The sequence below is a fragment of the Leguminivora glycinivorella genome, chromosome 9 (assembly GCF_023078275.1).
Source record: "Leguminivora glycinivorella isolate SPB_JAAS2020 chromosome 9, LegGlyc_1.1, whole genome shotgun sequence".
NCBI classification, from domain to species: Eukaryota; Metazoa; Arthropoda; class Insecta; order Lepidoptera; family Tortricidae; genus Leguminivora; species Leguminivora glycinivorella.
In genome coordinates this window covers 20815831-20837630 of record NC_062979.1, presented here as the reverse complement: position 1 = coordinate 20837630, position 21800 = coordinate 20815831, and the positions used below count along the sequence as shown (strand labels likewise).

Genomic DNA, 21800 nt, shown 5'->3' with positions numbered 1-21800 from the left:
GAACTTCTGGCAATGAACAGTCAAGAAAAAACAGAAATGCCTTAAAATATTAATAAAGAAATATAAAAAATGTTTCTTTTTCAGATTTAACGGTTTTGTAAAAGTTTTGTAGCCAGCGATATATTTAACTTTGACATTAAAACATTTTAAAATAACTATGCTAAAAACTAACACAAGATAATTCCTTTGTAACACAAATCATTAATAAGAAACTCCCGCGCTTAAATTTAATTACACAAACCGGAAATGTGTAGTAAAAGGAGGTTTATAACAACGAATTAATGTCTATGGTAAGCATATTACTTTTTCATGATACATTATTAATTTCCATCAAATTTCCTTCTAATAAATAAAAGTTTTTTTTTATATACCAAAACAATTTATATAATCTCTTATTAAACGCTTTTCTTAGAAACAAAAATACAATATGACAGGAACCATAGACAACCTGCAATGCATCACTTTGACAACTGAGCAAGAAAGGCTTTCCGGTTGTAGTCCTCCGCTCCGCGTGCCCATTGATTGGCTTACGGATTTGTGGTGTTGTGGTGGAATATTCCCATGGAAAAATTGTGTTATTCGTTTTTAACTTCTCGTTTAAATGAATTACGTGTTGTAAATATGATGTAATATTTAATGGCAAACTAATTACATCACACGAACTATGATAACTAAAATGCAACCTCAAGCCAACGTCGCTGTGCCTCAATCTGTCACCACACAGCCTCAGCAAATAGTCGGTGTCCCCGCAAATGCCGTAATATTGAAGATGTCTGACATCCAGCAAATATCGACAGTCGGTAAGTGTAGATAAATAAATTATCTTGGAACATCTCGGATTACTGTAATCTTTAAATAGCCTTGTGGTGATTTTCTTGAACAATGCGTCTGAAATTTTAAAATTGTTTTAGGGCTCCTAGAGCTCGCGCACCGGGAGTACCAGGCGGGTGACTACGAGAGCGCCGAGCTGCACTGCATGCAGCTCTGGCGACAGGACAGCTCCAACACGGGAGTCCTCCTGCTGCTCTCGTCCATACACTTCCAGTGCCGGCGGCTGGACAAGTCTGCGCACTTTTCGACGCTGGCGATAAAGCAAAATCCTTTATTGGCGGAAGCGTATAGGTAAGATGGATGGGATTTTAACTTTGTATTTTGGGCTTTGTTATTATTTTTATAGGTACTGAAACATCAAAAATTTGCATTTTTAAAGTGTAGCTCCATGTTACTTTATAGTTTGACTACTGAACTAACTTGTTTGCTAAACTATGACTGGACTCAAGCAAGTGTATTTATAAAACAAGTATGAAGTTTAAAAAACAACTGTGACTGTGAGTTTTCTTTGTGTGCAGCATCTAAAAAAATTGTTATTCATCTCTTATCACATCACGGTTTGTGCTTATTTTGCATGAAAGAAACCACTTGTACTTACACAAAATAAAGCAATGTGTGTTCTTGGCATAATTTTACTGGGATATTGAATAACTGTGGGTTTGCTATTGAACACACTCATGCATAATAAAATGAATGCAACAAAATCTGGTGTAGACGGCATTCTACCAATACACAAAGTTCAATATTATGGCGATAGTCTAATATTTTTGGTTGTTACAAGTGATACAGGATAATAACTTAGTGTATAAAAAATACATATTTCAGACACAGCTTAGATTGCTGTTGCTATAACTTAGTTAAAACATTTATCACCAAGTGCCATATTTTCAATACAAAATGAGCCAGAGTGGTGAACTCTTATTATTGTATGCTTTCCAAACTGGAATTAACCTTTAGAAAAGACCCTCATAATTATGACAGCTGTGACTGCAATGCCGCTCACGCCAAGGCTAATTTGATTGAATATGTTCCATAGCTTGCCTAGCCTCAATAAATCTGATATAATTAGGCCGGTTTTGGCACTCACATGCCATTAAAAATTGGGGCATTTTTCCTGGCAATGTTTAGTATTAGCAATTTACTAATATTAGAGCTGCAAGTTGATTATTATGTGTTATTTTTAAGTTCAGATATTGATAACAGTTAGGTATGTTTTTAATGAAATGGTAGAGGTCAGCTCTTTGGACCCATATTTCCAAATAGAGTGATAATCAACTTTAACTTATTTTGTAAGACATATTTTGATTTTAACCTAAGGCTCTATTTTCATACAAATATCTACAATATTAGATAACCTTTTTGTTTTGTTCCCTAGCAACCTGGGAAATGTGTTCAAAGAGCGTGGTCAACTGCAAGAGGCTCTGGAGAACTACAGACACGCCGTCAGATTGAAGCCAGACTTCATAGATGGCTACATCAACCTGGCTGCGGCGCTGGTCGCAGCCGGGGATATGGAGCAGGCCGTGCAGGCCTACGTCACAGCACTTCAATATAATCCTGTAAGTACTAGACTATTTTTATCCCCAGATAACTTTGGCAATGTGTTCAAAGATCGTGGTTTCTTGGAGTTGACCGTGTGGTCAAAGAGTGTACCCTGAACACATTGGAGAACTACAGACATACTGTCAGACTGATGCCAGTCTTCATAATATGTCACAGCACTACTAAAAATAATCGTGAAATTTATCAAACATTATAATACTTTGCTACTTAGCCAAAGCTGCTGCAAGCAACTTAAGAGGTGAGCAAATTCGTAGCTCTCTAGATAGCAGTGGCGGTGAAAATTTTCGTTGGTAAAGCCGTATGGGTTTTTGGAATCTGTTTTGTATGGACTTCTACAGATAACTACTAGAGAATTTTAGGGAACCTGTTGGGAATCGAGTTGTATCGACGCTCTGCCACTGCTAGATAGTAAGATACTGAAAGCACATGGCTGGATAGCTACTTAGCTACATCAACCTGTATGTCATGTGTTTTCAAAAGCAGTTCCCTTTTGTTTGCAATTGAGACAAGTTTTGTTGCAAATTTCTGAACATTAACATGGCTCGGATGGGTTATAGCCGTTTGGCCATTAAAAATAGCTGTACCTAACTCGAAAATAGAACAAGATGTTTTAAAATAGCCACACACAAAATTCTCAGTTTGTGCCTTTTGCTATTATGTACATACCATATTTGATTTGCTATAACCTGTCCGAGCTATTGACATCGGTGGTTTAAAAATGAGTGTCATGCGAGTTTTTCAAACATTAGTTATAGTAGAAAAATAATAATAATATACTCTCTGCAGACAAAAACGGCCAAACTCATTTAAAAGCCATTCCTATAACGAACGGAATTAAATGCAAGGGGAGTCTCCCCTTCCCTACGTTATCCACAAACTTTACTTGACATAAGCTTGCTTCTACTATAGTTACTACTTTTCATTCACGCTCGCGTGGTTTTAGGTAGAGTGAGGGAGACAAGAGATAAGACCCCAGACGTCAGCTTGGTTTGCTTGCTCCTACTAAAAAAAAAACCGGCCAAGTGCGAGTCGGGCTCGCGCACAAAGGGTTCCGTAGCAGCAAATATAATAAACTTATTATGTCAAAAATTACAGTTAAATCAACCTATCTCAAAAACTATAAGAGATACTTTGATCAAACCAAAAATCGTTGAAAGAGTTAATTAGCATGCATCACCTCTATTTTTTTTAGAATTTTATACCCCGTAGTTATAAAAATAGAGGGGGGGGGACATACTTTTTACGACTTTGAGAGCTGATATCTCAAAAACCGTTCACTTTAAGAAAAATGTTTTTTAGAAAACTTTATATCATTTTAAAAGACCTTTCCATTGATACCCCACACGGGTATGTACATCGAAAAAAAAATTTTCATCCCTCAGTTACATGTATGGGGGGCCCCACCCCCAATTCTTTTTTTTACTATTTAGTGTCATAATTTTGTAGCGGTTCATACAACACATATTCCCATCAAATTTCATCACTGTAGTACTTATAGTTTCCGAGTAAATCGGCTGTGACAGACGGACAGACGGACAGACGGACAGACGGACAGACGGACATGACGAAACTATAAGGGTTCCGTTTTTGCCATTTTGGCTACGGAACCCTAAAAAACGTTGCTTTTTTGTTTATCGGTAGACCTTATTGGTTTGAAATAAAGTTGAGGAAATGTCAGTTTAACGGCCAGAATATTGTAAAACCTTATTGTATTGCACTAAGGTTGATATTTACACTATAACCGAGCTCGGTAGTCGGTAATTGACCTCTGATGGTAGTGTAGTTTGACCTGTACTTTCGTTACAATAGTTCGTAATTCTAGTTGAGGATTTAACTGGTTCGTCGGAAAAAAATTAATAAGCTTTGTGAATGTTGGGATGGTGAACGTTAAAAATCGACGAACCGTTACTTAGAGAGATCGGGACTTAATAACAAAAATAACAAAATAATTTTTTTTGAAAAAACCACCGACCGCGACATAGTAGACCGATTATGAAACACGGCTAAGAACACTCCCGACTAACTCAGCTTTCAGACAAAAAATACTAAATCGTGTCATCCGTTCGGGAGCCACGATGCCACAGACAGACAAACACACACAGACAGACAGACAGACAGACAGACAAACAAACAGACAGACACGCGTCAAACTTATAACACCCCGTCGTTTTTGCGTTGGGGGTTAAAAATCTTTGTTTAGATTCGATCTGTTAAGTCATGTCATGTGCACTGCATGGTGGAATCTAAAAGCAGTAAAGGTAAAGATTTGTGAACTAAACGCCAATTTTCAAACAATAATACAATAATGTTAGTATGATTGTATGTCATTGTCAGCTTTTAATTAAATACGATATCCCGATATCGATCAACGAAATCTGTCTATCTTGCTTTCACCAAAGAAAGTTCATATTAATATGGAACCTATAAACGATTAGAAGACCTATTGGCAATTAAAAAAAAGATTCATCATAATCAAAGAGTCGATTTTCGATATCCGCCCTAGGTCGCCAGAAACATGCCGTCGTAGCACTATGAACTCCAGCGATCAGTTGTAATCGAGTAGGTACTACAACGTTGTTTACGCCGATAAGGAGCGTTACTTCAACCTTGACAACCTATATGACCCACCCATTAATAGTCCCAGTCATTCGCTCAGTGTGGCCGACGCGACGTTTATAATATGACGATCAAACTGCTAAAATCTATGACGAAACCGGATAAATCGAGAATTTTTTTTCTTTGAAATAAGAAGTTTGTGGAATTTGCACATAGTTCTAATTTCAAAAACCAGTTTGCTTAACTTATCGGGTTTCACCCTCAATATTACATATTGTGTATACGAAGATGGGCATATTTTTAACCCCCGACGCAAAAACTAAGGGGTGTTATAAGTTTGACGTGTCTGTCTGTCTGTCCGTCTGTCTGTCTGTCTGTTTGTCTGTCTGTGTGTGTGTCTGTCTGTGGCATCCTAGCTCCCGAACGGATGAACCGATTTTGATTTAGTTTTTTTTGTCTGAAAGCTGAGTTAGTCGATAGTGTTCTTAGCCATGTTTCATGAAAATCGGTCCACTATGTCAAGGTCGGGGGTTTTTTCAAAATTTTAATTTTGTGGTTAGGTTATTAACTGAAGAGTCGTGGAATGTATTGGACCCCATACATTTCACAATTCACAACTTTTCTATTTCCGAACAGAGTCTAGTATGAAGTTTGAAAGGCATAATTAATACGTATTTTTTTGAACTGCAGACTCGTAGAGCGTTTTTGAGTTGAAACTATAATCAAATGATGCCTTTTCAGAGGTAATACCCTGCACAAAGTTTCATCCATCTGCTTAAACACCCGATAATACACCCGATTAACCCCAAAATTGTTTTGTTTATCTTTAACTCCCAAGTGTTAGCTCTGGTAACACTCGGGTCACCTCTGAATAACCAGAATAGTCTGAGATCCAATCACATGCTGTTATTACTCGTATCACGATAAAATTCCATTAGGAAGATACACAGTAGAATTAGCTGTAGAGGAAACTGCCTATATAGAGTGCTGTGACTGCTGTGGTTGTATTTTTCCATATAATATACCGATGACTCACTATATCAAGTGCCGAAAAGTTGTAAATGAGAGACCATACAAACAGTTCGTTTTGGATGTGATGTAGTAGGTGTTTTAAATATGTATGTGGGTTGTATGTTAGTTAGCGCTTTGATGAGAATTTAATTTGAAGGTTCTATAGTAGACCAATTATTTTGGTAGAAGCTAATCAATAATGCAATATGAAGCTGTGTTTGGTTATGTATTGTATTCGAACTAAACTCAGCAACATACACCTGACCGCTCTCACCTACTTCCATGGTAAATAGATAAAATATATAATGGATAGGGTAAAATATATAATGGATAGGGTTTCTTGTAACTTGTAAACATTATCATATTATGCATGATTTAATTTCTTGTGTCTTTTCTGAGCAACTGAAATGTTATTATCTATAAGTGGAAACTGTATTGGCTAATGTAATATCTTTACTGTGCTACTTTTATGTGTAATTTCCGCTGTTTGTTTCCCTAATACTAAATAAATAAATAAATAAGTTGGGAAGAACGTTTACCTGCCAAATTCTCAATAACTACCTACCTACCGAAATCGTAGCATTCCATATATATTCTTTGTTCTGTGGAATGATACTGCGAATTTTAAATACATTCACTGCATTTTAGATACAATGCCTTCAAGTAACGGCTCTCAGTTGGGGTGTCGAAAAGCCTTGAGCCACGAATAAAAAATAAAAACAAAATGGCTTCCTCCATTGTTCCTCTATTCAACCATTAATAAACCTTATCTCTCCACAATGAGGTTGAAACTGGTGTCGGGAAGCTACCCGGAACATGACACCTTTCCACTGGGTGAGCTCACGCGATCGTATCATTGCAGCATGCAACTATGCAGTGTTCTCTGCAGGACGCGAACTGAAGTGCACGTGAAATGATCACAACTGCATCAGCAGGCTTTATTAATGAACAGTATATCCGCCTTTCGGAACTCGTGTCGATTTAAAACACTCCCTTCGGTCGTGTTTTAATTTATCGCCACTCGTTTCGAACTTGTGTAGTTAATGTACCATTCTGATTAATAACTTTATTCATGATTAGGATGTATAAGGATATTTTAATTCAAAATAGATAAAAAATTCTGAGAGTTTCTCTTACTATGCTTTTATCTCAGTTGAACTTACTTCGGAGCTTGGGGTTGTCGCTAGCGCTACGGCGCAAACGATTGGCAACTTGCCTAGGCCATAGACATTTTAGTTGGTACAGTAAATATCTGTAAATTTCTTCACCTTAACTCATAGCAATAATGTGAAATAATATACACATATTTATGAACTCGACTTACTCGACTCTGCAGTTGAGTCGATACATGTTGCCCTGATACTTATGTACAGTCAACCAATTGGAACCCTAGGCCACTCTACAACCATGTCAAAATGACAAGCAGTAAGAGATTTCTTACAATCTGATTTATAACGTCACTGTGACATAGTTCTACAGTGGCCTAGGGTTCCAATTGGTTGACTGTACGATCAATAAAATTGTAAGAAATGTTAGAAGAGTCCGTTTAGTAATATGAGTTTGTAAATCCAGCTTAGTCATGTTTATTGTTTGGTGTTTCATTCAGACATTGAAATCATTCCGTTCATATTTGCTTGAATAAGCACCACAATCCATAACTAATATCCTCACACTATCAGCACATCTACAAAACTCGCTAAATTATTCTATATCTTATCTTACGTCATACTATTGACATTAAGGAACGCGCTAATTTACATACAATTACATCTGTCGATAACTCGGTACCATTTATCAGCAACTGACAAAGGAGGAAGTATAAGTGTTTACATAGTCAAACTTTTGTTTTTTTAGACATGTTATATTATAATTTTAGGTAATTAGGTATAGGTATATCTCGATGAATTTTAGACATTTTGTAATCACTTTACAATTTTGACATATATGGGATAATATAATAGTTTGTTGTTCATGACTAGAGTTTGCATTATCCGACGGGTTTTTAATATTCGAATAATTCGGATAATACAATTTTTATTATTCGAATATTCGAATAATCGGATAATTTCGGATAATTTATGAAATGGAACAAAATTAATGTTCCAGGTGCGTATAAGCGTGGAATTGATAACGGCTGAGATAGATGAGTGCCATAATGCGAAATTTACCTACATATTTTATTTATTTTTTGCGTAAATCAGCAAACTGTAGAAATTAAAACACACCTAACTCTCTATCTTTAGTTCTATGACTAGAATCTTGCAATCAGATAGTGAGCTGTTGATATAAGACAGTAGTAGTGATTAGTTAGGTGTTAGGTATAAGGAGAAGTTTTTCTGACAACACCTTTACCTTGGAAATGGATGGTAGAGAGGATGGCTTGTGTAGAGTGGAACGTGAAACAACATCATTGGATATGATGATGGTTATAGGGCTATACAGCGTTGTCATATTATCCGATCCGATATCGGATGTAGGAAGGATGTCAAAGGCAAAAATCAAAGATGACGCCTTGAATGATTTCGAGAATGTATAGGAGTCAGTCCTTATCGGATCGGATACTTATCTTATCTTAAATCTGCGAGGGCCCTTCCGGATACATTTCGACCCATCGGGATCTTTTGTGCAATTACCCCCTACGATCCTAAGATCTGAAGGCAGCTATTCAGGAGCTTCTCGACCATCTCCACGTATCGGATGATGAGGCTCATGGGTAGCTCTCTGAAGTCCTTTGGTACTAGGTAGCCTGCTCCAAAGTTCTTCATTCTTTGTCTGGCGAGGGCGTGACATTCACACATTAGATGTCTGACGGTCTCTTCCTCTTCGCCACACATACGACAATCAGTGTTGTCAGCGTGCCCCATTTTGGCCAAAATTCTTTTGATGCCGTAATGGCCTGTGAACACCTCCGTTATAATTTGGAGTTGTCTGTTGTCTAGCTTTCCTAGCTTTTTGCTCCACCCTCCGCATAAAGAGCTTTGAATGCTTCAGGCCTACCAGGGCATCCCACTCTTTTTGGTGATTAGATAGATAGCCGTTTTAATGGTTCCTTGTGAAAGACCCACAAAAGGTTCCGGACCTATGAAGTTGTCTTCAGATCCGGCCTTGGCAAGTTCATCAGCATTTTCATTGCCAGTGAAGCCTTCGTGCCCTGGTATCCATACCAGTTGCACCCTGTTTTGCCTTCCAAGCTTGTTAAGAGCTTAAATGCCGTTTAATACCAGTCTAGAGTCAACTCTGGGCGATGTGAAGGCTTTGAGTGCCGCCTGACGGTCGCTGAGTATATAGATATTCTTCCCTTGGGTTTGTCTAACTATATTCTCATGTACACAGGCAATTATTGCATATGTCTCGGCTTGGAAGACAGTGGCATAATTGCCCTTGCTGATACTACCACTGTAGTCATTTGCATAAATGCCTACGCCCGTACCAGATGCCATCTTGGACCGGATCGGATACTTAATATAAAAAGTTGAAAACTCTCTTCGTAGGCTCTAAACAAAAGCGTCCTGGTTAGGGTATTAGAACAGGAATGAGCAAAGATATAGGTACTCGTGCAAAACAGAATAATAATAAAAAGAGAAGACCAGTTAGTCGAAGACACTTCCTATCCAGGTGTGGATCATTTTAGACTTTAGTTGCACAGTGGCTGGTACCAAAGTACCAATGGAAGGGGATAGGTGATAAATATGCAAGTAAGTAAATTTTTATTGTGCTACGAACATAAAATATACAAGACATCAAATTTAAAAGAATGAAGAAGGAGGAGGCACAAAGGTGAACTTATTTAAAAATTCAAATCCAAAATGCTTCAAATTGCTCGGCAGCGATTTGATGGGTTTTAGTTTCCAAGCTGATCAGTAGATCGACTAGGATTTCGAAGTATAAGTAGTAATTAGACCGACTTTTGTGTATGCATGTAACTAAGGACTTAAAAGGAAAATACCTTATATTTCTTAGTGAAGTGGAGGGAATTCTGGCGTACTAAATTGCTATGGAACTGGTAACAGCTAAATTCGGTGTAAGGCGCTAAATTTCAATTTCAAAACAACAAGGGACCAGGAAATCTAGGTATAAATCTCCCTTATTAAGTACGGTTTTACAGATAACTTCACGTTAGCTATTATCAGTAATGAAAGTAGATTGGGGTAACGTTTTCATATAAAAAAAATGATAATCGAAAGTTTTTCTGTTTTTTTAAATCATCCAATTAATCGAATATTCGATAAGAACTGAGTGCGTGGGGTGAAGCATTCTGCTTACTTCATCTTCTTTCCACGAATGCTTTCTTTGTTTTGTAAATAAAATAAATATTTGCCTAGAAAAGCTAGAATGAAATAATATTAGTTTGATTTTGAAGATAAATAGGTGTTAACTTGTTAGCAATAACATTATCCGTATTAAGAATTGATCGAAATTGGTTTCAGTGACGTCTATTTATTAAATATATTACTTATAAATAAAAAATAATGTTTATAGAAATTATCCGTTTATCCGGATAATTTCACTTGGATTATTCGAATATTTTCGGATAAAAATATTGGCGGATATTCGAATAATTCGGATATTCGAATATCCGGATTGCAAACCCTATTCCATCGATTACTTTAGACAATCTAAACAAACTGTGCACAAGTGTTTGGCTGATCCGATAACATTTCGTGTGGTCCCAAGTAGTCCCAACCACATGTTTACCGCCGAAATGTTATCGAAATGTTATCAAAACTAACGATTCGTAAACTCGCAAGGAAATAATTTACAGGGTGGCCCAAAAATATGTTGACAAACGTTTGTATAATTATTTTTCTGTCCTTACACGAATGATTGTCCTACAAATTAAAATGTGAAACCTTAATAATTTTTGTTCAAATAAATCCAATCTTCTTTAAAATATCCTCCTTAGGCTTTGCAAATATTAGAACAAAAAATTAACGATATGCCGCTGCACCTCTAGTATGACTTTCGTCTAACTTATTGCTATAGCTTGTAAATATCCTAATTTTTGTAATCAATAAACGGGTTAGGTTTTTGTGATTGGTTACGAACTATAATTTATAGTTTTAAGTTAGGTGAATTTACGTAAGTAGGCTGAAACGTAACGAGCTTATGAATCTAAATAAAATGTCTTTACACAATTTGTCTACTTTGCGAAATGGACATGAATGCTGTTGAAATATCCATGGTGAATGTAGAAATGTACAATATATATAGGCCCAAAAATATTTTCGGTAACATCGATAGTTTGGTTTATTTCAACATCTCCCTATTCTTTTTCAACGTAATTTTGGGCCAGCCTGTAATTTTATTCTTAATCAAATGGAAATGTTAATCATAGGATTGTAGTTTATGTGACTGCTACATAAGGACTATAATGAGAGGCATTAAAATAATACTGCGGTTTTAGAGACTTCAAGAGTTTGTAATAAAATTATGTACTCTATTAAGTTACTTCATATTTCGAGTTTTTGTGTATCGTTGCCCTGTCTTTTATTAGGTGGCGCTTTGTAATCGGTCTGATTGACAGAATAGATAAAATTTATACTTATAACTAATTATTTTTACCTAATTTTACATGTAACCTTCGAGCTCACAACAGTTTAAACTTAAGTAGCAAATTGGTATAGGTAATATGCAACTAGGTATAACCGGCGTTGCAGTATCGTATTCCGTGCAATAATATTATGTTAATGGGTTGCGTATCGAGTAATATAATACGAGTATGCGCCATGCATTATACCGCTTGTAGTTAATTACCGCAAACGCTGCGGCCACTCTATGGGGTGCAGTCTTTTATTGGCTTCGGACACAGTAAATAATAATAGTACAGAATACCCGTCCTGCTTTCTAACAAAGCTGAGGTCTGATAGCGGTCTCGAATTTTGTTCTCCCTGTTCCATCGCATGAAACCATCTCTTTCTCACTAGGTTGCAGTCGTTGCAGAGTAAGATTCCCTTTGTACTTATACTGTACGCTGAAAGGCATAGTGTGCAGTATTTCATTGTATTTGGCCACAGATAATGTAATAATATACGTGCGCGTGTCCTACCGCAAAAATTATAATATTGAAATTTCGCTATCTAAAATAAGGTAGACCGTTATATAGGTAGGTACATCTGGTTTTCATAGGTCGTGGTAAGACTTCGGAGTTTTTTCAATGTCTAATAAAGAAACCTTAGACGGTCAAACACTGAAGTTTGCAGCTTTAAAATAAATTTGACTTCTCTTAAAGGCCGCCGTATTTCAAAATGATAATTTACAATGACAATAGCTTTCTCTCAAAAATTCTGTTGATGAGGTACCAATGTACCCCGCGACCAAAAAAGGGGTGGTCTAGCTTGATAATTGGTTGGTCCTAACTCCTAATCGTTTTGGGTTACCCTTTTTTTTCTTAACAGGTAAACTGCAGGTATTCACTTAAGTCTCATTTGGCCGAATTCGCATTAATTGCCTTCTCGAATGAGTTGAATTTATGACGGAAATGTTGATGTTGGTGTAATATTTTGTTACTAAAGACTACGAACAGCGGCAAAAATAAGTGTCAAAAGAAAGTATAGAAAAATAATCACATTATGTTCTAGTACCAATTTGGTGCGAACCTAATACGTTTTACGACTTCTATCATCCAGCGTTAACAAAAGAATAAAGTCCCGTGAGGCACCCGCGACTTCGCAAGCCCAGCGCAAATCCAATATAAGAACGTAGCGCGACAATCTCGGTAAATCTCCTCGATTGCAAACTAAGATTTATTGTGTCTTTGCAGGACCTATACTGCGTCAGGAGCGACCTGGGAAATTTGCTCAAGGCGCTGGGCCGCCTGGACGAGGCAAAGGTAAGCGCAATAACGCTCCAGACACTGGTTTGCTCAAGTAAACAGGATTCATTTTGTATTTCCTTTGAGGTATATTAAATTAGCGTGCTCTCTCTTTGCCCTGCGTCTTTTGCTATTGCGTAATTTCAGCACAGCGTAACTTTGTATTTTATGACGGTTTAAATAATGCGACTTTTTGTTTTAATTTAAATGCGATTTTGTTTAAGCCGTTAGTGTCATCGAAGTGGAAAACACATGTTTCTAGAGATGCCAGATAACAATAATTAATCTTTAAACATATATCCCGAAATCGGCTTATCACAGTTAAGTATTTAATACGCTTGCGGGCATGTAATTAAATTTATAATTACGTTTTAATCTACTTTATTAATTATCTTGCATCTCTGCCCAAATTGCGTCGAGTCCATTCTGTTTTCAACTTCGTTACACACAACTGAAGGTCACAAAATATTATTCCACCGCAAAGGTAAATGATATTTTGCGACAGCATCAAAGCGTAAATTACAACCGTAATATTCCACACAAATAAGATTTACTTTCCGCATTTCGTTAATTGCAATTTGTGGTGTGCATTTTGGAGCTCTGATTTTGTGTAACGCAATTTGTGTGGGATGTTAACGTATGAGCGGAGAGCGCGCTAATGTTCATGCTCGAATATACGATCATTAATACTAACATCCTGTTTTCTTCAATATCAATAGAATTTATAGGGCCACGTTCACATTAAGCTTTGAGGTAAACACCGTAGTGAAAACATTCTATTCTAAAAGTTACTATAACAGTTTGCTTTAGCCTTGCTTTGAGCCTAATGTGGACGCGCCCTAATCGTACTTGTAGTAACTATACATTGCATTAAGGATCAAGGGAGGCAGTAGTTCATTAGTGGTTGACGTAGCGAGTTTTCTTTATTTGTCATCCACCTCACGCCTGCCGAGACAGCGGAGCTCGCTGTGATCCTTCATAAACATTTGATTTAATAATATGTGTGCTAAGACGACAATCCGGTGAAATAGTTTGACTCAAAATCAACTAATTTCTATTATTATATTTTCACAAGGTGTTGTCTGGTAAGACAGTAGGTGAGCTGGGTGCTGTATCTAGCTGGATAACGGTTGGTAACGTCTGGTCGCCGCGCAACTGCAAACGTTTTCGCTCCAGGTAAAGTGTACCGGTAGGGAAGACTAAACATTCCGTCAGGCCCGTCTCTGTCATGTCGTCATCATCCCATCGGCTAGGAAGTGGAAGCGTATCGAAACACGAACGATTCTCGCTTGTTTTTGGGTCGCGTTCATATATCACGTCGGTTGGTCGTTTGCATTTCCTGCCGATCGTGTGGCATTCGGCGTAGTTGATTTAGGGTGCATATTGCGTAATTACTTTTTTTCGGGCTTGGTGCTGGGTCGACTGGCGTCCTGTAGACCAAGATAGACGCATCAAGTGTATTTGCACCATTTAAAAATTGTATGATAGACATGGCAAGTACCTTTTTGCGGCGTCTATTTTTGTCTACGGGCGGTCCGACCAGGCATCACCCGATTTTGTAATTCGACATTTGGCGTAACGGACATTTCAGACCATCACTCCCTTTTACGTCGTTCAATTAATAAAATATTGTGTTTTCGTGTGTGTAGGCTTGTTACTTGAAGGCCATCGAAACTAGGCCAGACTTTGCAGTGGCATGGAGCAACTTGGGATGTGTATTTAACGCCCAGAGCGAGATCTGGTTGGCCATTCATCACTTTGAGAAGGCCGTGGCCTTGGATCCCAACTTTTTGGACGCCTACATTAACTTGGGAAATGTTCTCAAGGAAGCAAGGATTTTTGACAGGTACGAAAATTTCTGCGTTATTTTTCTTAGAAAAAAAAGTAGTTACCTAAATAAGAAAATATCGTATACATTTTAATGAAACTGATTTACTTAGACGTCCCACAATGAGTCTTGAATTAAATAACTGCCAATGATTTATTAATAACTTATGTTTGACCTTGCGATTGTTAACTTGACAGTTGAGATAAATAAGGTTTAGTTTTACCGGTCTATGTTCAAATTTTGCTTCCTTTTTAGGGCCGTAGCCGCCTACCTACGCGCATTAAACCTATCACCGAACAACGCTGTCGTGCACGGCAACCTGGCCTGCGTCTACTACGAGCAGGGCCTCATCGACCTGGCCATCGACACCTACAGGAGAGCCATCGAGCTCCAACCCAACTTCCCCGACGCCTACTGCAACTTGGCGAACGCCTTGAAAGAGAAAGGCCAAGTCGCCGACGCTGAAGAGTGCTACAACACCGCGCTCCGTCTCTGCCCCTCACACGCTGATTCTCTCAACAATTTAGCCAACATCAAACGTGAACAAGGCTACATTGAAGAAGCTACAAGACTATACCTCAAGGCATTGGAAGTCTTCCCAGAATTCGCCGCTGCCCACAGCAACTTAGCCTCGGTCCTCCAACAACAAGGCAAGCTCAATGAAGCCCTCATGCATTACAAGGAGGCTATCCGCATCCAGCCGACTTTCGCGGATGCTTACAGCAACATGGGTAACACGCTTAAAGAGATGCAAGACGTCGCGGGAGCGCTCCAGTGTTACACCAGAGCCATCCAAATTAACCCAGCCTTCGCTGACGCCCACAGCAACCTTGCCAGCATCCACAAAGACTCAGGAAACATTCCTGAAGCTATTCAGTCTTACAGAACCGCCCTGAAGCTGAAGCCTGACTTCCCTGATGCGTACTGCAATCTTGCACACTGCTTGCAAATCGTATGCGACTGGACGGACTATGAAGCACGAATGAAGAAATTAGTCAGCATTGTTGCTGAACAGTTGGATAAGAACAGGCTTCCATCTGTCCATCCGCATCATTCCATGCTGTACCCACTAACACATGACTTTAGAAAGGCTATCGCCGCTCGCCACGCGAACCTCTGCTTAGAGAAAGTCCAAGTGCTACACAAACCACCATACAAGTTCCCTCGCGATCTCCAAGGCCGTCTTCGTATCGGTTACGTGAGCAGTGATTTCGGAAACCATCCAACATCGCATTTGATGCAATCTGTACCAGGATTGCATGATCGTAACAAGGTTGAGATCTTCTGCTACGCTCTAAGCACAGATGACGGCACAACGTTCCGCTCTAAGATCGCCAGAGAGGCTGAGCACTTCATAGATCTGTCCCAGATGCCCTGTAACGGAAAGGCCGCTGACAAAATCTACGCAGACGGTATCCATATTCTTGTGAACATGAATGGATACACCAAGGGAGCTAGGAATGAGATTTTCGCGCTTCGACCCGCGCCTGTTCAAGTCATGTGGCTGGGTTACCCAGGAACCAGTGGAGCCAGCTACATGGACTATCTAGTAACTGACGCCGTCACATCTCCTCTAGAACTAGCCAGCCAATACAGTGAGAAGCTCGCTTACATGCCTAATACATACTTCGTCGGTGATCATAAGCAAATGTTCCCTCACCTTCAAGAGCGTCTAATCTTAAGCGACAAAATTAAATCCCACAACAACCTGGGCAGCCTAGCGGACAACGTTGCGGTCATTAACGCTACGGATCTGTCGCCATTAGTGGAGAACACGGATATTAAGGAGATTAAGGAAGTGGTGAGAGCAGCTCGCCCGGTGGAGATATCGCTGAAAGTTGCAGAGTTACCGACGACAACGCCTATTGAGACTATGATTGCTTCCGGACAAGTTCAGGTAAACACTTGTTATAATACTTATCATGTTTTACCACCTTATTCAGTGAATTATGTTTATCTCTTTTCTTCAAAATCGGAACGACCGAGGCAAACGAAGCTGAAGTTAAATCGCATTTAAGAATATCGCCATCAATCTTTATGATAAGGTTTTTCACTGAATTAATGTTTTTTTTACACATAATATGTTATTAAAATTGCAAACGGGATTTAATCGCGTATGAGTACGTAAGTTAAGTATTTATTATACGATCGATTCAGTCCCATTTGTAATTGTAATATAGGTTTTTTTCCTTTAGGAATATGTCACAATTTTTTTGGCCACGATGAAAACTACTTTGTTTTATAAAATACTGACGTGACATTCGTGACTATGTATTAACAGTGCAAATCTTTTACAGACATCAGTAAACGGTGTAATACTCCAAAACGGCCTGGCCACCACTCAAACCAACAACAAAGCGGCAACCGGCGAGGAGGTCCCACAGTCCATAGTAATCACCACCCGACAACAATACGGTCTGCCGGACGACGCTGTAGTGTACTGCAATTTCAACCAGCTGTACAAAATAGATCCACTCACATTGCATATGTGGGTGTACATATTGAAGCATGTGCCCAACAGCGTGCTATGGTTGCTGAGGTTCCCTGCGGTTGGGGAACCGAATCTGCAAGCCACAGCTCAACAGTTAGGTGAGTTAGACTTGGTATTTTATCTTGTGATCACCACCCCACAACAAACGGTTTGGCTGAAGACGCCGTAGAGTACTGCAATTTCAACCAGCTGTACAAGATTGAACCACTCACACTGCAGATGTAAATGTACATACTAAAGCATAACTGTGTCCGTTGAACTCGTTGCTTTATGCTAATTCGTCTTCACTAAACAACTAAGCGTGTATTGTCGTTCTACTATATTCAAAATAATCAAAATCAGTATTTCTAAACCTTATTGCTTTACAGGTTTGCCACCCGGCCGCATAATCTTCTCGAACGTAGCGGCCAAAGAAGAGCACGTGCGACGAGGACAGCTGGCTGACGTTTGCCTGGACACTCCCCTGTGCAACGGACACACAACTAGTATGGACATCTTATGGACCGGCACGCCCGTCGTCACGCTACCTGGAGAGACGTTAGCTTCGAGGTGAGGACATATTAAAACTACAGCTGTCCCCGAACGCTCCCCTGCCTGGACATCCTGTGGACTGGCACGCCTTTGTCACGCCGTAAAAGACCTGGATTTTTGTGTGGACACAACACTAGCATGCTGTGGACCAGGATTCTGGTGGTTATTCCACTGAAGAGACGCCATCGCGGTATATCTGGCTGAACTTTAATGTGCAAGTAAGAGTATTTAACGTGGGTTGTGTGGACTCCTCCAGAACCTAAGACAGGCCGAAATCGAGTGTGTATACATAAATTGAAACTCATAACATCATACGGTGATGTGTCACGTTATAGTATAATAATCTGTTACTTTTATCCCGACAAAACATTGGGCTACCTATGTCACTTAGGGATTATTTAAACATGGATTTTATCGTTTTTTGCAGAGTGGCAGCTTCACAACTCAACACACTGGGATGCCCAGAATTAATAGCTAGGACGAGGCAAGAATATCAAGACATAGCTGTAAGATTAGGAACCGATAAGGAATAGTAAGTACATTTTACATTCTTTTAGACTATCTAGCATGTAATTTGAATCTATATTCAAATTTCTAGTGTCAAAAAGAAAGAAGAAGGTTGACTGGTAGAGAATGCCTTATAGCATTAAGTCCGCCTTGTGTACAATTGTATTTTCTTTGTGCAATAAAGATTAAATAAATAAATAAATAAATAAAAATAGCGGTCTTGACGACTCTAGGCCCATTGAGATGGTAAACTCGTATGCGATTTTAGTTTTCTTGTACTGCAGACTGTAACCCTAATAAGGTTACGTTCAATTCAGCCTACCAATCAAATACCACAAACGAACCGCCTAAACACTATTATTTCCTGCGTAGCGGCCCTTCCAATGAATATATTCTAAGGCCCACCTGCACCAACCACTCAGGGTTAGTGAGTTGTCAACTGTCAAAATCCGTATAAAATGTTGGGTTAACCCCCGGGTTAACCCTCCACTTTCATTGGTGCAAGTGGCTCTTAAATGACCCTTTCATTTCAGTTTAAAAGCCATCCGCGCGAAAGTATGGGCGGCGCGAACGGACAGCCCGCTCTTCGACTGCAAAGCGTACGCCACCGGCCTAGAGATGCTCTATCACGCCATGTGGGAGCGCCACGCGCGCGGCGAGCGGCCCGACCACCTAGCCGCCATCGACAAGTAGTAATCCACCCGCCAAGGCTACGTCGGGAGCGTATTATGTACATTAGTGTCGGACTTATCACGTTGCTGAGTTACGACATATCTAACTCGGTAATGGCGTCGTCGTTAAATGTGTTTAAAAAGTGACAGACTAGAATGCATCTAATCTCAATACTAAGCGATAGTGTTTAAGGACATCGCGGATGCTTTGGTGCATTAGGATTATGTGTACAAGTGCTAATGAAGTTAGTTGAGTTTCTACTCAAAACCTTACATGATAAGGTTTTTCTTTAGTATTGGTTTATTTAACGTGTTAAAAAAACGTGACTACAGACTAAAGTGCATCAAATCAAAAGCGATAGTAAATAGTGTAAAGATTACGCGGACAAAAGTTGTGATGCATTAGCGTTAATTAATACGAGTGGTAAAGATCATATATATTTCACCTTGTTAAAGTAACTCAGGATGTTGATAACCTTACGTTATGATGAGCTCATAAATTTCTTGCTTTAGATTGTTATCATGCAATGACATAATAATGTAATTTTCCTAGTACCGTTTAGGGTATGTTACATTGAAGATGTTAAACATGATCTGAATGCGTCCTGGTTTCGTACTGTGATCAGTGTCAGTGGCAAAAGACAAAGTGAGAAAACTTTGAGTGCAGCAACTATGAGTGTGACAATATCCTGAGAATTTCCTCCCCTGCTTGTGAAAACCCGTCTACTTAGTTTTTCTAGTCAATAGTTTGTGTAATTTGGGCAGATTTTTATTGGGTTGAAGGGTTTTTCCGTTAGATTAAATTAAGTTTTGGAAAGTTTTGCTCTAATAAAAATAGAATTCGTAATCGCCAAGTTACTCAGCGATTGCCAGTTTAGATTTTTCCTAAATCAGGCAATACTGTATAGCAGAATTGCACTTATAAATCTGAAAAAAAAACGACAAAGTAAAAATCTGCTTTTATTTCGCAAATAATATATTTTTTGAAGCTAAAAGTATATAGCAATAGAAATGTGGCCTTTATACAGCTGGTTGCTGTTTTAACTGTGTTTGCAGTGCGACATAGGTACTCATATAATGAAATGTATGAAATAAATCAGTCATGTCGAAAATATTTATGGATGTTTTCGAATGAAACAATGTTTAGTTTCACAGTTGATAACATTGACGCCTGACAGGCGAATCTTTTGTGTATGACTAATAATGTATGTACTACGTGGATACCATAAAAATACTAAATGCTTTTTATAAGCAAAGTTACGACACATTTGAAGTTGCCAAAAATAATAATATTAATTAGATTGAACAAAAAATTCGAAACCCAGTAAGATTAACGTTTACATTTGTATCGTTTCATCTTTAAAGAGCTGAAAATATACAGTCAAACTTGAGACAAGCTCATTATCATTAGAAAGTGTATATCGTTATGTTGTATCAGACACACAAGTCTAAGTCAATGACAACTATTCAAATGTTTCAACAAGCTACCAATTCTATTGTTAATATCTGAGGGCCTATCGAGAACATCGATTTTAAATAATGTCTGGCATCTTTCTCTGTAACTTTGTGAGAATAGTAGGACGGTGCTCGCAATTCGCCAACTTTGATGTTCGCGTTAGTGTAGGGCCTGAGTGCACACGGCATGCAGCGGGACGGGGCAAACAATTTAAGCTTATACAACGCTGCATACATCCCGCCGAACTGAACGCTCCAAGCGTCCACTTAGTGTGACTCAGTCCTTACACTTACGGCTCAGCCACGACATTGGTCTAAGCGCGACAGCGGTGAGCGGCGGCCATACATGTGAGACACAGCGTATGGCTGCCGCTCCCCGCTGTCGCGCTTAGACCAATGTCGTGGCTGGGCGGTTAGGTCCTCCGCGTAAGGGCTACGTAAGACTGAAAAGATCCAAGCTGCAACTGACAAGTTCATTAGTTCAATTTTACAGTCACTCAGTGGGTTTCTTCTTATAGTTGTTAAGATAGACTCTAAAGTATTGTGATAGTATATCTAATGGCTATGCATAGACATTGTTATTAGACGTGATGTTATTTCTCAATAAGCGACATCTGCCGTTGTAATAGCTCAGGATATTTATTTTGTTGTACGTCAACGAATTTAATTTAAACATAGTTTGTGCCTTTAGTTAAAGATTTTGTAAATATTATCACTAAGGATGTTTTCTTTGATACCATGTCATCATGAACTATTTCTAACACCTGTTAACTACTGATAGATGTACCTATCTTAAAATATAAGCTGTAGAAGTCCTTTTAAAAAAGAATTTAACCCTTTGAGTACCCTTTCATTCGCGGCGCTTTTCGTGAACCTTGTCAGAATGCAAGAGCGCGTCAGCTGACATTCTAGGCAATCAAAGGGTTAAACTTTGGAAAGTGTGTTAATATGCATTTAACATCGCTTTTTTGAATTACACGCTGTAATCTATTACAATGTGTTTCGGTTTACTAAAGAGGTATATTTTTTTACATTTCAGTATTTTCGGCTAGGGACATGCATGAACTTTCGAGTAGGCGAATTAATCCTTGACTATTTATTGCGTACAAAAGAGATGTTGACAAGTTATTGTGACAAGCCCAGTTGATAACTTTGTAACTTGCAGTTGATTTTATTGTAAATAGCTAGCTTAAGGATAGAAATAAATAACGAAACAATGATAATGTGGTTTCAATAAAGTTTACCCTGTACCTAAAATTAGTTTGGTTAACGACTAAACCTAGTTAGTGTGAGTTCTCTAGTTCTATTTGACCCAGAGTGAGTCCGGCGTGCGTAGCCGAATGCACAAAACGCTCACGAAACGAAACGCTCGTAGATATCTATCTCTATTTAATTGCTCTTGCGTATTGGCGCGACAGAGCCAGACTACCTTTCGCGGCGTTTCGTTTTTGTTTCGCGTCGTAGAATGCCACTCGGCTACGGGGCCTCGGCGCGAACAGGGCGAAGACAAGGCCGACGCCCCGGGCGTCAAGTCCAGTGGGCTAT

General features: G+C 38.9%; 1 protein-coding gene across 1 annotated transcript; it reads left to right on the top strand.

Annotated features, from left to right (window-relative positions):
* The first annotated feature begins 620 nt into the window (after nucleotides 1–620).
* Nucleotides 621–21475, top strand: LOC125229388 (UDP-N-acetylglucosamine--peptide N-acetylglucosaminyltransferase 110 kDa subunit). Its single transcript, XM_048134208.1, has 10 exons — nucleotides 621–800; nucleotides 912–1122; nucleotides 2207–2390; nucleotides 12722–12790; nucleotides 14422–14618; nucleotides 14856–16497; nucleotides 16898–17189; nucleotides 17460–17640; nucleotides 18050–18154; nucleotides 18663–21475. The coding sequence occupies exons 1-10, from the start codon at nucleotides 665–667 to the stop codon at nucleotides 18820–18822; spliced, it is 3177 nt and encodes a 1058-aa protein (XP_047990165.1). The 5' UTR covers nucleotides 621–664; the 3' UTR covers nucleotides 18823–21475.
* The last annotated feature ends 325 nt before the right edge of the window (nucleotides 21476–21800 follow it).